Genomic DNA, 14,474 nt, shown 5'->3' with positions numbered 1-14,474 from the left:
GGATTGCTGGGCCTCATGAAAGGTGACAGGAGGTTCAGAGGTGCCTTCGGACATAGAGTGGAATAAAATTCTGTGGCAGCGGCTTCACCTGCTTCTCGAAATTGCTTACGTGTCCACCTTCGTGTCTGGGTCTGTACATTGGGTCCAGCTGTCTTTCCTTGTTCTGTAGTAAATCTATTAACTGCTTCTGCTCACACATCCCAGTGCGAGTTGATGTTAGCCTTTTCCAAGAGTTCTCGCTGTCCAATTTGCCCCCGCCTGGCTTCTGTTGCACACTCTGTTGTGTAGGAGTCATATGAAGAGGCATTCTGCTCTGTTTTGGGTGATCAGTTTTCTTGCTTGTTCTGGTATGTGGTGTTGTGAACCAGTAGAGGAAGTAAGACAGTTTATCCTCACAACCAGAACAGCGGCATTCTCCATGCTTGCATGCCTCGGGTCAGGAATTCTACCAGCAACTTCTTGCTTTTTTTGACCTATGTTGCTGGTAGCTGGGGGAGCACTTTTGCTTGGCTGTGTTTACTACTGTGTGGCAGCCACTGCTGGCAAGACTGTGAAGGTTGAGCTTAAGAAAAGCATTGATGGCGTCATCTCCATAAATTAGCATCCATGTCTGCAAATATGGTCATTCGAAATTATCAACCCTAATGGAAGGAAGAAGAGTCTTGGCTGAGGCCTGTGTATCATCCAGTGACCGTTTACATTTAATATTGTTGAGCAATTGTGTGCGTGCCTTCACTTACAGACATTAAGTTACATCACCTGTCTTCTCCCTGTGCCTTCCTCTAATTATCTCCTAACAATCTGGATGAGAATCTTAGAGAGTAAACTTTTCGGATGGCCATAGTGTTATTTAGTGATCATTTTTGCTTAATTAAGATTTGTCCCTTTGAGACCCTGTGAAGTAATAAGCAGCTGAATACAATTTCCAACTTAAGTCTCTACTTTAAACTTCTCAGAAGCTGGAAGCACTCCACCAAGGAGTTGATCTAAGCCTCAGACTTCAAAGCAAAACACTTGAAAAAATCTTTTTAGCTTTCTGGCCTCATGTTTACAGATTTCTTTAGCAGTGGCATGTGGTTTATGGAGAAGAGATGTTGAACCAGCTGATTGTGAGTGTTCAGGTCCATCCCCAGAAAAGTGAGGACTTCTGTGTAGGGTTGTTGTATTAGTTGAGCGTCTCTGGTTGCAAGTAAAAAGATATAGGAGTACTTCAAGGGACCTAAGGGCTGGAATACTTTTGGGCTTCTGGAAACCAGTGAAACCAGAATGCAGAGCCAGAAAGCCCCAGACACCAAGAAGTACCTTGTCTTCATCTTTCTCTTCTCCATGTGTCTGTTTCCTTTTTCTGTCTCTTAGCATCCTGTTTTGACTTCTCAGACATCCTAATATGACAGAATATGGCTACTGCTTAGCTCCCAAATTTATATATTATCATTCCTACCACATTAAAACACTACTGGACTGTCTCTTGTCCCATTCCAAATTCCTGGAGAACAGGATCTAGATTTAGGTCAGGTGTCCATCCTGACATCTAACTACTAAGAGAAGGTCACTTCCTACAGACAAGGCTGCTGGGAGCCCACCCTTATGGAACAGAAGGTAGTTTGAGCTCATAGCCTGGAATTTCCTGTCGTATGGGCTTGGAACCGTCCAGAGAGTTCCCAGCCCAGGAAAATCAGATTAGACATGCTAAAATTGTATGTTTTTAGGGACTTCCCTGGTGGTGCAGTGGATAAGACTCTGTGCTCCCAATGCGGGGACCCAGGTTTGATCCCTGGTCAAGGAACTAGATCCCACATGCATGCTGCAACAAGAATTCGCATGCCACAACTAAGGAGCCCATGTGCCGCAGTTAAGACCTGACACAACCAAATAAATAAATAAATAAATAAATATTAATTAAAAAAAAGAAAATTAAAAAAAATTAATGTCATAAATGCATTGGTTTGACTACTTTAAAGTTTTAACCTCTTGTTACTAATACAAATGACAGCTTACAGCTCATTTCTCAATTCATTAAAATAGAAGTAGAAGGGGCCTTGAACTATCATCCACTATTCAGATAGGTGATTATCTGAACTATTCAGGGTAGATGGCTGTATAAGCTCTTCATAAAGAAGTCCAGGAAAAGAAACTTTACAGCCATTCTTCAGTGACCTATTCAACTACTCTTTTTTTTTTTAATTTACTTTGCATTGACATATAGTTGAAATAGAATGCTGTGTTAATTACTGCTGTATAGCAAAGTGACTCAGTTATACATATATATATTGTTTTTTATATTCTTTTCCATTATGGTTTATCAACTACTCTTTTTTTAAAATCACTCTTTGATTTTGAAAAGAGAACTGTATAATTTTAGGAGCCTGGAATTGAATTATCGACCCAACATACACCTGCTTCAACGCAGCCAAATATAATGAAGGACTTTTCTATTCCTTAGCTACTTATTGAAATAAGTTCTGGAACACTGGAACAATTTTTACTTCTTTATACCTGCTTTTTATTTTATACCAGCAATACTTTTTTACCTAGCTGTGTGACTATGATACAATTTTCTAGGACTTTAGGTATAAAAGACTGAAACTTCAACTACTTAATCGCAAACAAATAAATATGTCTGTCCTATTTTTAGACTTTTAGAGGGACCTCCCTGGTGGTCCAGTGGTTAAGACTCCACACTTCCACTGCAGGGGAGCACGGGTTCAATCCCTGGTTGAGGAACTAAGATCTTGCATGCCAAGCGGTGCAGCCAAAAAGAGTGTAAAAAAATTTTTTTTAAGTCTTCTAGAGGCGATTCTTCAGCTTCTCCTTCAGTGCCCACTGTCAGGTGCTTCTGTGTTTTTCCATGTTCTGTGTATGAGAAAATGAGACTGGTAGGTGAGCTTAAGTTGGTTCTGAAACACAATGGGTCATAAGTAGTGGCTGAGCCAGGACTAGAATTCCTGCTTTCTGATTCCCGCCTTGTGCTCTTTCCGCACAGCCCTGTGAGGTGAAAAGGAATCAGGCTAGACATGCCTTATGTCCTGGAGCCTCGGCGAGTTCTTCCTAATCCCTTTGGTGGCCACAGTCTCCATGGAAGGCCCACTCTGTGAGAAAACATAGGCCTTTGCACACTGTCGCGTCTCTACAGTCTAGCTCTTGGCTCTTTTTTCTTTAATTTCTCTTGCATCCCTTTCAGGATACCTGTGTGAGAGGAAAGAAAATGTCTTATTCATTTACTCTTTCAGTAAAGAACTTAAAAACATATTAAGTGCCTGCTTTGTGCCAGGTCTTATGCTAGACACAGCATCCATTACCACTGTTGGGCTCACCTTTGAAAATTCTAGGTGGTTACTTGCAAAATACAGCAAAAGAAGAGTCACGTCCACATCACCCAGTAGGTCACCATCGTATGAAGTTAGCCGTGCAGCGCCATTATCCCAGTCGAATCGCTTTGAGGAGGGCCACATGTGTATAATAGTGATGAAGTACCAGGCACCGTACTTGCTATTGAACATTCATTATCTTATTTAAACTTCACAACAACCCAGCAAGGTTGGTATCATACATACCTTTTTACAGATGAGTAAACTAAGGTTCAGACAAAAATGGTTAACGTTTGAGTCATTTACTGCGTGCCAGGTGCTGTGTTAAGTGTTTATATGAATCATGCTTAATCCTCACAACAGCCCTGTGATGTTCAACTATAACTATGCCCATTTTAAAGATAAAAACACTGAGATCCCAAGAGGTTAGGTATATTGCTCAGGTCACATAGGTAAGTGGTATAAGTTGATTGAGATTAGTAATTATCTACCCAGACTCACACTTCAGAGCCGGGGTTAGGATTTCCGTAGAATTTCAGTGTGATAGTCTTGTCTTCAGAAGTAGATTAGGGATAAGCTCCCTCTTAAGACTGTGTGTCAAGGCTCTGTGTGTGCCTGCTGTCCGCCCAGGAGTGCTCGGTGCTTTCTTGGCCGTGTCTTGCGGTTAGCTGATGTGCGAGCATGCCCAGGAGAACCACATGTAGACTTGGTCTTGATCCAAACATCATGAACCCACAATTTCTTTGTCTCCTATCACTGATCTCTCCCTGCGCAGTTAAGAAATCTGCCTGCAGATTCAAATTTGAACCAGTGGCTGGCATTTAAACCGCCAATTCAAGTGGGTTATATGTTTTTTTAAACTTTGTTTTTAATCTAGGACAGAAAAAAAGTCAGTTGTGGAGAATAGGGATGCATATATGTGATGCGGAGAAGGTAAATTTTTTAGTGGAAAGACAAACCACAAATACTGGATTCAGTACACTGGCATTTCCAGAGCTTTTGGGAAAATATTGCTGTACCTTCTCACTTATTACTGGCTTTTAAACTTCCCCGTAGTTCTCTTTCCAATCTGGAAGCCTTCTCAGTTCCCGATTTTCTGTTTGTTTATTCAGCTAATATTTACTGAATATTTACTGTGTGGACTAAGCCATGCAGATACAACTGTGAACAAGACAGATATAATTAATTACAAGCATGATAAATGCTACAGTGGAAAGTAAAAGGTGCTATTAAAATAGTAATAGCAGGAGAGGGAGAAGAGTTGTGAAGTTGGGGAAGGCTTTCTGGGGAAATTGCTATTAAAGGTGAGAGTGGAGGATGCGTAGGAATCAGGCCAGAGGGACAAGAGAACGGAAGGAAGCATTCCAGGCAGAGGGAACAGCACGTGTGGAGACACTGAAGCAAGAGCTTGACTCATTGGAGTCACTGAGAAGCGGTCAGAGACAGGAGAGCACTTCCAGGAAGAAAAGAGCCACTTGCTGGAGAAGGGACTTTCTTTTTCAAAAATATGGACCTAAAATGTGATGCTCCTGGAAAAGTGGATAATATTGCTGCCCCATGTTACACCCATGCGATAAATGATGAGGTGGCCATGTTTCCAGGCTGGCGCTGAGGGGAAGAGTAGGAGCTGTGGCGCAGGGGGAGGCCAGGGGAGGTGGGGAGGGCTATGGGACGCCTCTGATTCCGGGGGTTCTCTCCCCTCAGGCCTGAAGACCATTGTGGGCGCCCTAATTCAGTCCGTGAAGAAGCTGTCAGATGTGATGATCCTGACAGTGTTCTGCCTGAGTGTCTTTGCCTTGATCGGACTGCAGCTCTTCATGGGAAACCTGCGGAACAAGTGTGTGGTGTGGCCCATAAACTTCAACGAGAGCTATCTTGAAAATGGCACCAAGGGCTTTGACTGGGAAGAGTACATCAACAATAAAAGTAGGTGTCCCCTTCTCTGCAAGTGGGGGAAGCAAAGTCTGTCTCCAGCGCACATGGTCAGAGCCGCCACTGGGCTTTACAAAGTGCCTGGGGCCAGAAAGGAAGGCCAGGACGGCTGGAAGGAGCCTTATGAATGTACTGCCTTTCCTCGAGGTCGGATCATATTCAGAAGCTCTCAAATATCAGCCCTCTCTCTCTTTTCTCTCCCTTTAAAAGCAAAAATGAAACTTTATATCTTTTTCACATATACCCCTAAACTTTTGCTTTGAAAATCAGGCTTAGAAACTTGATAAAAATCCTTTTTTCCCTGAGATATTTAAACATTTAGTTTAGAGTATACCTAGTAAGATTTCTTAATACTACTTAGACCTTAGCAATCAGTCTGGTCTAGGGAATAATCTCTAAGTAAGCATTTGATCCTATTACAGTTAAGGAATTGTAACAAGTTAATTTCAGGACCCAAGGCTTGGGTCTTACCCTTAAGAGTATTTGGTGTAGTAGTACTTCTATCAAACAGTGGGGGAAAGTTAGCAGTATCACTGTTATTCACTCCTGAGGAAATAAAAGCAGTTGAGTACCCACAAGAAAGTGTTGCAAAGGGGATTTCAGGGACACAAAAGAGAAACCTGCATTCTAATTTAAAATAGGACGTGGTAAGTAGCGATCAGGTTATCTTTGGTAAAGAGAAGTTATAAGGATAGATGGGTAAAGTTGTGTAAAGGGGCAAAGAACTCAGAAACCTCTCTTTTAGACCCTTTGATTGAAGTGCCAGAATGTGGCATGCAGATCTGAAGTAGAAGTCAGGTGTCTGTGAAAAGAACGTTGCATTAAAGACTACACAGCAGCACTTTTCATTGTTAAATATATATAGGAAAATAGTTAATGGGAAAGAATTCTTATCAGGTTTCACTGCTGTCAGAAAAGATTTATATGAACTAGAATCAATAACTTTCTGCTGGGCAAGTAAGGAACAGCGTAACCTTATTCTCTCATTCACTTAAATCTGCCTTATTCATCTCCTGCCTCTTCAAACTTTTCTAGCCAATTTTTACCTAGTTCCTGGCATGCTGGAACCTTTACTCTGTGGGAACAGTTCTGATGCTGGGTAAGTAGCTCACCTAATTTTATTCTCCTCCCTTAAAATAATGTGTCAGACAAAAATGAACAATATTTTCACTTTCTTTGTGCTCATATAGTGGGACGCTTAGTGGGTCCACATTATTGGTTGACTCAGATTTTCTTTCTGTTTTATATTTGTCCATCCAAAGTTGACATTTCACTAGTAGACAAACGTGCCCATAGTCTCAAGCCAAAATTAAAGATGTAAAAGGCTAAAGATACAATCTGTAACACCAGGTATCTTGCCTGTCTCTTAATGGATTCTCCTCATTCTATCCTAACACAATAAAATATCGAATAAAGACACTGTCTTCAAGATAGGTTAGCACCCAAGGTTGACCCAGAATATGCCAGACCTGACAGCATGGGGGAGGGAAAATAGTTGCAACATAATATCTTTCTCTCCTTTTTATGGTGGCAAAATACACATAACATAAAATTTGGTCTCTCAACCATTTTTACATGTAGAGTTCAGTGGTATTAAGTACGTTCATGTTGTTGTGCAACCATCACCACCACCCATCTCCAGAACTCTTCACCTTCCTACAGTGAAACGGTACTTAATAACTCCCCGTTCTCCCCTCCCCTCCGCCCATGGTAACCACCATTCTACTTTCTCTCTCTATGATTTTGACCAGTCTAAGTACCTTACTTAAGTAGAATCATGCAGTAATTGTCTTTCTGCAACCAGCTTATTTCACTTAGTATAATGTCCTCAGGGTTCATCCATGTTATAGTATATGTCAGAATTTCCTTCCTGTTTGAAGCTGAATAGTATTCCATTGTATGTATATATCACATTTTGTTTATCCATTCACCTGTCAGTGGACACCTGGCTTGTTTCCACCCTTTAGCTGTTGTGAATGATGCTGCTGTGAACAGGAGTGTCCAGCAACAAAATTTAGTCCTGATTCTGCTACTTCTAGACTTTTGGCAAACCATTTAACTAATGTGAGCCTCCGTTTCTTCATCAAAAAATGGATTTAATCATATTCTCACTTTCTCAAAGGGTTATGTAAGGATCCAATTAGATAACATACATGAAAGTGCTTTGTAAACAGAAGACTATATAAATGTAGGGTGTAATGTCATTATTTAGAGTACATTGGTCCTCTAGGAATTGGTGTTTTAAGATGACATGACAACTAGTTCATTTAATATCTGTATTGCAGTAGATACTAGAAATTACATTGAAATAAATATCAGAAGAGTCTTAAAGCAGAAGGACTCTTACAACCGAGGTCACTGAAATCCCTAATATGACATAGGTTGTCACAGTGAGTGTTGAGAGAATCGAGATGATTAAGAGGATCTTCTAGCCATTTGTCATTTAGAATAGTAGCTAAGTTAAATTTGGTTGAATTGCACATTGCTGGGAATCTAGGACAATGATTCTCAAATTTTGGCATGCATAAGAATCATCTGACATGCCCCTTAAAAATGCAGATTCATGGATACCATATCCAGAGCTTTTATTTCTAGGTCTTGGGTAGGACGTAGGAATCAGCATTTTTAAGGTGATTCCCATCCTAGACTGTCCCTAGGACATCATTTTTTGAAAAATTGACCTGGTTACTTTGTTTCTTTCCTCATTTTCTTTTTTTAATTCCTGTTTGTTGTCATGCCTCTATAGATGGTTATTTATTATCTCCAAGGTCATAGAGATGACTTACAGCTGATAACTGGGTAGGATTACATTGAAAAGCCCTGTGCTTCCCTTTCTTTCCTCAGGCAATGCCCAGAGGGATACCAGTGTATGAAAGCAGGAAGGAACCCCAACTATGGTTACACAAGCTTTGACACTTTCAGCTGGGCCTTCCTGGCACTGTTTCGCCTTATGACCCAGGACTACTGGGAAAACTTGTATCAATTAGTAAGTAATACCTCTTTTTCGAGTGCTACCTCTTTTTCTTCGGTGATGGAATTTACATGAAGATATGTGGGATTGGGGACATTCTATGTGAGAGACCTTTGGGGAAGACATTATACAGGATCTTAGGATGATATTTCTCAGAGTCAGCTGGTTTACAAAATTAAGTGAATTCTCCCAGCTCTTGGCCCGGTTTCTTTAATGCTCATCATGCATAGCTGTAGAGGCTCACAGACTTGAGAGCTTCTTGCCTGGCCTGGGAATCCGCTGTCTCTACATGCTTCCTATTATTACACCAGACCATCTTCAGTATTTCTCCTTTTGGATTTTTGGGCTTGGGGCATCTCTTTAAGAAATATTAATTAAACACATTGTGCAAGGAATTATGTGAAGCATTATAAAGATGCGATTTTATCCCCAAGGATCTTGGAACCTAAATATGTCAACATTTTGAGATTTGTAACATTTGTATTTGTTCAAGAATGCTGTGACAGATTTTTTTTTTTAAGGTCCACTACCATTCTTTTGGGCTGCTTTGGTGACTCTGGGCAAGTCATTTAATTTTGCTGGTTGTGATGGAGAAATTAGTCTAAGTGACTGCTGAGGGTCTTCCAGTTTAGAAATTCTTTGATAATCCATTGTTTTTCACTTGACTTTGGCATTTGATGATGCAAGTTAGTTTGAGAGTAAGAAACGTGTCCCCCTCAGGCAAGAAGGAAGCTCTTTAAGGGAAGTTTCTTATTCGTATCTCCTAGAACTCTTCCTTTCTGTTGTACAGCCTAGTATTCCCTCTGGATTGAATCTTTCCCATGAAATATTTGTGACTGATGCTAAGTTTCATGAAGTATTTGTGGTTGAGAAGAATAAATATGAAAAGTGAGTAATAGTGGGTCCCGTGTACGTAACCTAAAACACAGTTGTTCTTTGAGGTCTATTTGCCTGCTCAAGGAATACTCTTGGGATCCTCCTACACTTTTCTTTTTCCTCCACTATCCTTTATGTCATATCCCTCTTTAAAAACTCATCCTATTGCAAAAGGCTAAGGAAGGCTATCACTCAAGATAGGGACTTCCTATGACCTGGACCTGATCCCGGAGATGGAAATTGTGTGTTAATGTTCTTTGAGGACCAGTAGATAAATGAGCTGAGGTCTTGTATTAATTTCTTCATATTTGTTTTAGAACCAGCTGACAAAAGTCAAATGTAATTCTTAGGCCAGAGCAATTTTTCCTTTAAAAGAAAAATTAAGCATTTTTCTATGAAATGAGTGTATTTGGAGTATTTAGAAATGGAAGAGGACTTTTTTGTCACAATGAATGGGATGTACTACTGACATTTACTGTGAGTTGAGGGTAGGGGAGGTTATTTGGCCTTTGTATACTAAGTGTTTTGCGGTGTGAAGAAGTACCACACAGTGAAGGACCGTCCTGTTCAAAATGCAGTAGCGCCTCTGCAGAGGAACATTAGCCCACGAGCTGCTTTCAGCTAGATTTGTTTGATGCAGGCGACTCGGAAAGTGGTCTTTGTCTTTACAGACCTTACGAGCAGCTGGGAAAACGTACATGATCTTCTTCGTCTTGGTCATCTTTGTGGGTTCTTTCTATCTGGTGAACTTGATCTTGGCTGTGGTGGCCATGGCTTATGAAGAGCAGAATCAGGCAACACTGGAGGAAGCAGAGCAGAAAGAGGCTGAATTCAAAGCCATGTTGGAGCAACTTAAGAAGCAACAGGAAGAGGCACAGGTTGGTGATCAGTTCTTTGCTATAGTCCCTCCTGCCAGATCACAGTGACTGAGCCCTCATATGATCGCCACTCCAATTGATCTTTTTAAATGGAAGTCATCGATCTGATTAAAATAACCCAAGTAACAACTGCCGATGGTAGGTCCAGTTATTCCATTTGTCTAAATGGCAGAATTGTTTGTGAATATGATCTTTTGTTGAATTTCTCAACTGTTCAGTGTACAACTGCTGCTGTGCCTGGGGATGAAAAAAGTGGCCAGAGCAATTTATATAATGCTTCGTGTAAGCATAGCCTTTTTGTTGAGGAAAACATTAGGATCTCCTTCAGAGATTCTCTGTGGTCATAACAAGTCTTGAAAAGAAGATACTGGTAAAAGTATTAAAGTCAAATTTGAAAAACAAACTTGTGATTCAGCCAACACCCTAACACTTTACTTTTTAATCTTTATCCAAATATACATATATTTTTACATGGTTGGGCCCATGATGTACAGTATAGTTTCTTAGCGTTGATTTTCAGAGTTGCCCAAAGAAGGATCGTTTGGTACCAAGGTGGCAGCCAAGTTCTTGTCTGAGATACTCAAGAGAATAAATCCCAGAGTTCTCACCATGCAGTTCTGCTGTGTGAGGGCTGCTCTGTGAGCCCTCACTGCGCAGGGCTGTGTGCCACGATACAAACGCAGCTGGAAAAGGGGATACCGGGCCCCTGGCCACAGGCTCCTCGGACGGGCTGGTTTTCCTTCCTCCTTTTTTCCCTATCTGTGGGAAAGAAAGTGATCTGCACTAATAGCTTGGCTTTGGGCAGCTCCAGTTAATTGCTTCCGATCTGGTCTGTTGCTGTGGCTCCTTTCCTAGGCGGCGGCGATGGCCACTTCAGCAGGAACTGTCTCAGAAGATGCCATAGAGGAAGAAGGTGAAGAAGGGGCAGGCTCTCCCCGGAGCTCATCTGAAGTCTCTAAACTCAGTTCCAAGAGTGCCAAAGAGAGACGTAACAGGAGAAAGAAGAGGAAGCAGAAGGAGCTCTCTGAAGGAGAGGAGAAAGGGGATCCTGAGAAGGTGTTCAAGTCAGAGTCAGAAGATGGTATGAGGAGGAAGGGCTTTCGGCTACCAGACAACAGAATAGGGAGGAAATTTTCCATCATGAATCAGGTAAGCTCTTTGCAGTGGGTCGGATATGCCTAAGAAATTCTGGTTTTCCTAATCTCACTTGATTCTCATGTTCCCATTTGTGTTTACATTTTCCAGACCCACCCCTGCACTCTCAGTCTATGCCTCCATACTACACGTTGTTTTCGTTTAGGAGAAAGTGTTACACTCGTATTAGGGCTGCCCTGTGCTCTAATCCTGCCCTCCCTTCTCTGCTGTAAAGCTAGCCCTAGGACCACCTGCTCACCTTTGGCAAACTTACTGCAGGAGTAAAGTCTGTGTCACAATCAGCAAGCCTTATGTTCTAAAACATCATGAAGAACTTTTCTCCTCTTGGCATCTGAACTTCAGAATTTAGATCAAATACTCCTGTTTAAGAGTTGCATATAATTTTAGGTTAAAAAAAAAAGTCTTGAAGGTCTTTAGGTCACCTTATTTGGGTGTGGCAAGTTCTAGTAATTAATTATTCTAGATACATAGTGTCACGCTGATAAATTAGCCTATGGTAGATTAAAAGCCTCCAGTTTTACCCAACTTTGATAAATTGGGAAACTAAGAGAAAGAGAAGGGAGAGGACTTATGGATAATTATTGAGCATTGTATTACTATAAATTTCATCACATAATAGATATTTTTGGATCTCAGAGAACACCACCAAAATGCAATTCATAAGCCATTTAATTCCCCACTGTAGAGGAAGTTTGTAAGGTGTAGAATAGATTACAGTTCCTGATTATGGCAGTGTATCCATTGTCTTTTCTTGTTTCCCAGAGATGATGAACTGTGCCTTCTTCCTTGAATCGCTCACCTCCCAGTTCAGTCTTTTGCTAGTCCGGTCATTTTATCACAGCAGAATCTCTCGTGTCCATCCCTTCTTTTTATTCCTATTAACCCTATTTCCGTTCAGACTTTGTCTTACCTCGTTTTGCAGCAGTTACCCAGTGCAGCTTCATTCCCTTGGTCTGTCTCTCTCCCCTTTATGTTTTATATATTGTTAGCAGATCATTTCCTAAAACGTCTCTCTCATTATTCATCACTAAGCACTTATGGAGTGCCTACCATGTGTCAAAGATTGTGCCTGGTCCTAGAGATTAGAAGGTGGTTAGAATACCATCCCTGCCCTAGAGAGCTTACAGTGTAATGGAGCAGCCAGATACATTAAAAAAAATTTTGTGTAATAGCATTGATGATATTATTCCATATTTGAGATATGCTGGGGTGCTTTGGAGTGCACAGATCTATCCCAAACTGGAGGTTCAGCAAAGATTTTCTGGGAAAGGGCAGTAAAGGATAAACAGGAGTTAGGCAGTGTGTGTGTGTGTTGGTGAGGGAGCAGGAAGACAGAAGAAAGGGCATTCCAGGTTTGGAAGAAAAGTAGGTTCCAGTTTGGACATCCCAAGTTTGAATTATTTGTTGGGAAACCAAGTAGAAAGTTCTTTTAGACACATGGATAATCCAATGATAGCTCAGGGAAGAGGTCCTGAGCTGAGAGGTGGTGACTGAAACCATGAGACTGGATGTGATAACTTGGAGAAATTGTGTCAGGTGGAACAGTGGGCCACCAGTGTTCACAGGCATCGGAGATGGAGCTCACGGAGCGAAACAAGTGAACGGTCATTAGAGGCGCTACGGGAACTGAGAGTGTCGTGAGGGCTGGAGAGCACAAGGGTGGGAGAAGGCAGGGGAGCGATCAGTGGATTGAAACTTAACAGAGACACTTCAGGAGTTCAGAACTGGAAATGTCCATTGCATTTGGCAATAGAAGTCATCGAGAACTTAAAAGATAGGGCTTCCTAGGTGGCACAGTGGTTGAGAATCCGCCTGCCAATGCAGGGGACACGGGTTCGAGCCCTGCTCCAGGAAGATCTCACATGCCGCGGAGCAACTAAGCCCGTGCGCCACAACGACTGAGCCTGCACTTTAGAGCCCGTGAGCCACAACTGTTGAGCCCATGTACCGCGCCCAGAGCCCGTGCTCCGCAACAAGAGAAGCCATGGCAATGAGGAGCCTGCGCACCACAACGAAGAGCAGCCCCCACTCACCACAACTAAAAAGAAAGCCCACGCACAGAAAAAAAAAAGACCCAACACAGCCAGTAAAATAAATAAATTAATTAATTAAAAAAAAAAAAGAACTTAAAAGATACATTTCAGTCCAGGATAAGAGTAGATGCCATATTGAGGGGGAAGTGGAGGCTCCTCATTCAAACTTTTGAAAGAATATCGGTGAAAATAGCATTTTTATAATCTGTGGGAAAGACACCCAGAAGAAGGGAAGTTGGAAGTAGAAAATGGGATAGAATAGAAAAGAAAATAGAGCACAGTCTTGAGATATAAAAGTAGGTGTAGCCTCTAACAGGAAAGGGGCACGTTGTCCCCCCAAAAGAACACCAGCACGGTAGAGGTGGGTGTGTGTGGATAAGTTTGTAGATGGGGAGTAGGAAATGGAGGAAGATGACACCTGACAATCTCTAGTTTTCAACAATGTAGGAAATTAAAAATCTTATCTAGGGAAATGAGAGGTTGAGTTGGGAGGTTGAAGAAAATAGTCACCGTTTAGAATAGTTATTAAGAAGAATGGGAACGGAAACTCCCCTAATCAGATTCTCTGTTTACTGATGAAGTCCCAGCCCTTCGTCATGGAATTCATAGCACTCCCCCGTCCCTGGATGCAGCCTCCCTTTTCAGTCTCCAGTCCCTGTGCCCCACCAGTAGCCTGTACTTATACCAGAGTGAACTTCTAGATGCTTCTCACACATGATGCTTCTTTTCTACCCTCTGTTTTGCTCCAGAAACAGCCTCTTTAAGATGCCCTGTTTTTTCCATCTCTGAATGTCCACTTTATATTTATTCGTTACATCCTTCTCTCAAGAAATCTTCCCTGACCCCCTTACATCCCACACCCAATTGGAAATTATTGCTTTATCTTTCCATTATGTTTTATACGTACCTTTTTGCCTGTTTCTTTTTACTCTATGTAGTTTTGTATTTACTGATGTTCATATGCTCTCCTCTCTCAGATAAAGTCCTAAAGTCAAGGCCTGCTTCTATGCACATTCAGATACTTGTTGGAAAAATGAATGGAGAACTTTTATAAATCTGATTTAACCCCTTCTGGGACTTCTTTATGGCCTGGAACCATCTTTGTCTCACCTTCACCTCACCTTTCTCCTAGTTCAGCCTCTTTTGGGGAAAACTGTGATTGTAGCTTTGATGTAATCCAACCCTTGTCTTGAGAACCATCCTGAGCTAGTTAATAAATACCTTAGTGCCATTAACACTTTGCTATTGAACGGGCTCTGATTAATCCCTAGGCTTCAGCACAGAGTTGCACTGATTGCTTCCTAGCTCAAAAAATAAAGCT

The 14,474-nt window shown here is 41.6% G+C and overlaps 1 protein-coding gene across 10 annotated transcripts in view; it reads left to right on the top strand.

Annotated features, from left to right (window-relative positions):
* SCN8A (sodium voltage-gated channel alpha subunit 8) overlaps positions 1-14,474 on the top strand; it is a 169,483-nt gene that overhangs the window by 86,574 nt on the left and 68,435 nt on the right. For all 10 annotated transcript variants that reach the window (XM_057701551.1, XM_057701553.1, XM_057701548.1 and 7 more), the window contains 5 exons: positions 5,013-5,234; positions 6,276-6,339; positions 8,085-8,226; positions 9,759-9,965; positions 10,821-11,114. In XM_057701551.1, the coding sequence (XP_057557534.1) occupies positions 5,013-5,234; positions 6,276-6,339; positions 8,085-8,226; positions 9,759-9,965; positions 10,821-11,114 (929 nt within the window). The remainder of the gene's footprint in view (positions 1-5,012; positions 5,235-6,275; positions 6,340-8,084; positions 8,227-9,758; positions 9,966-10,820; positions 11,115-14,474) is intronic.

This window comes from Hippopotamus amphibius, chromosome 12, assembly GCF_030028045.1.
Source record: "Hippopotamus amphibius kiboko isolate mHipAmp2 chromosome 12, mHipAmp2.hap2, whole genome shotgun sequence".
Classification (NCBI taxonomy): domain Eukaryota; kingdom Metazoa; phylum Chordata; class Mammalia; order Artiodactyla; family Hippopotamidae; genus Hippopotamus; species Hippopotamus amphibius.
The sequence above is the reverse complement of the archived record's forward strand: the minus strand, read 5'-3'. Positions and strand labels throughout refer to the sequence as shown.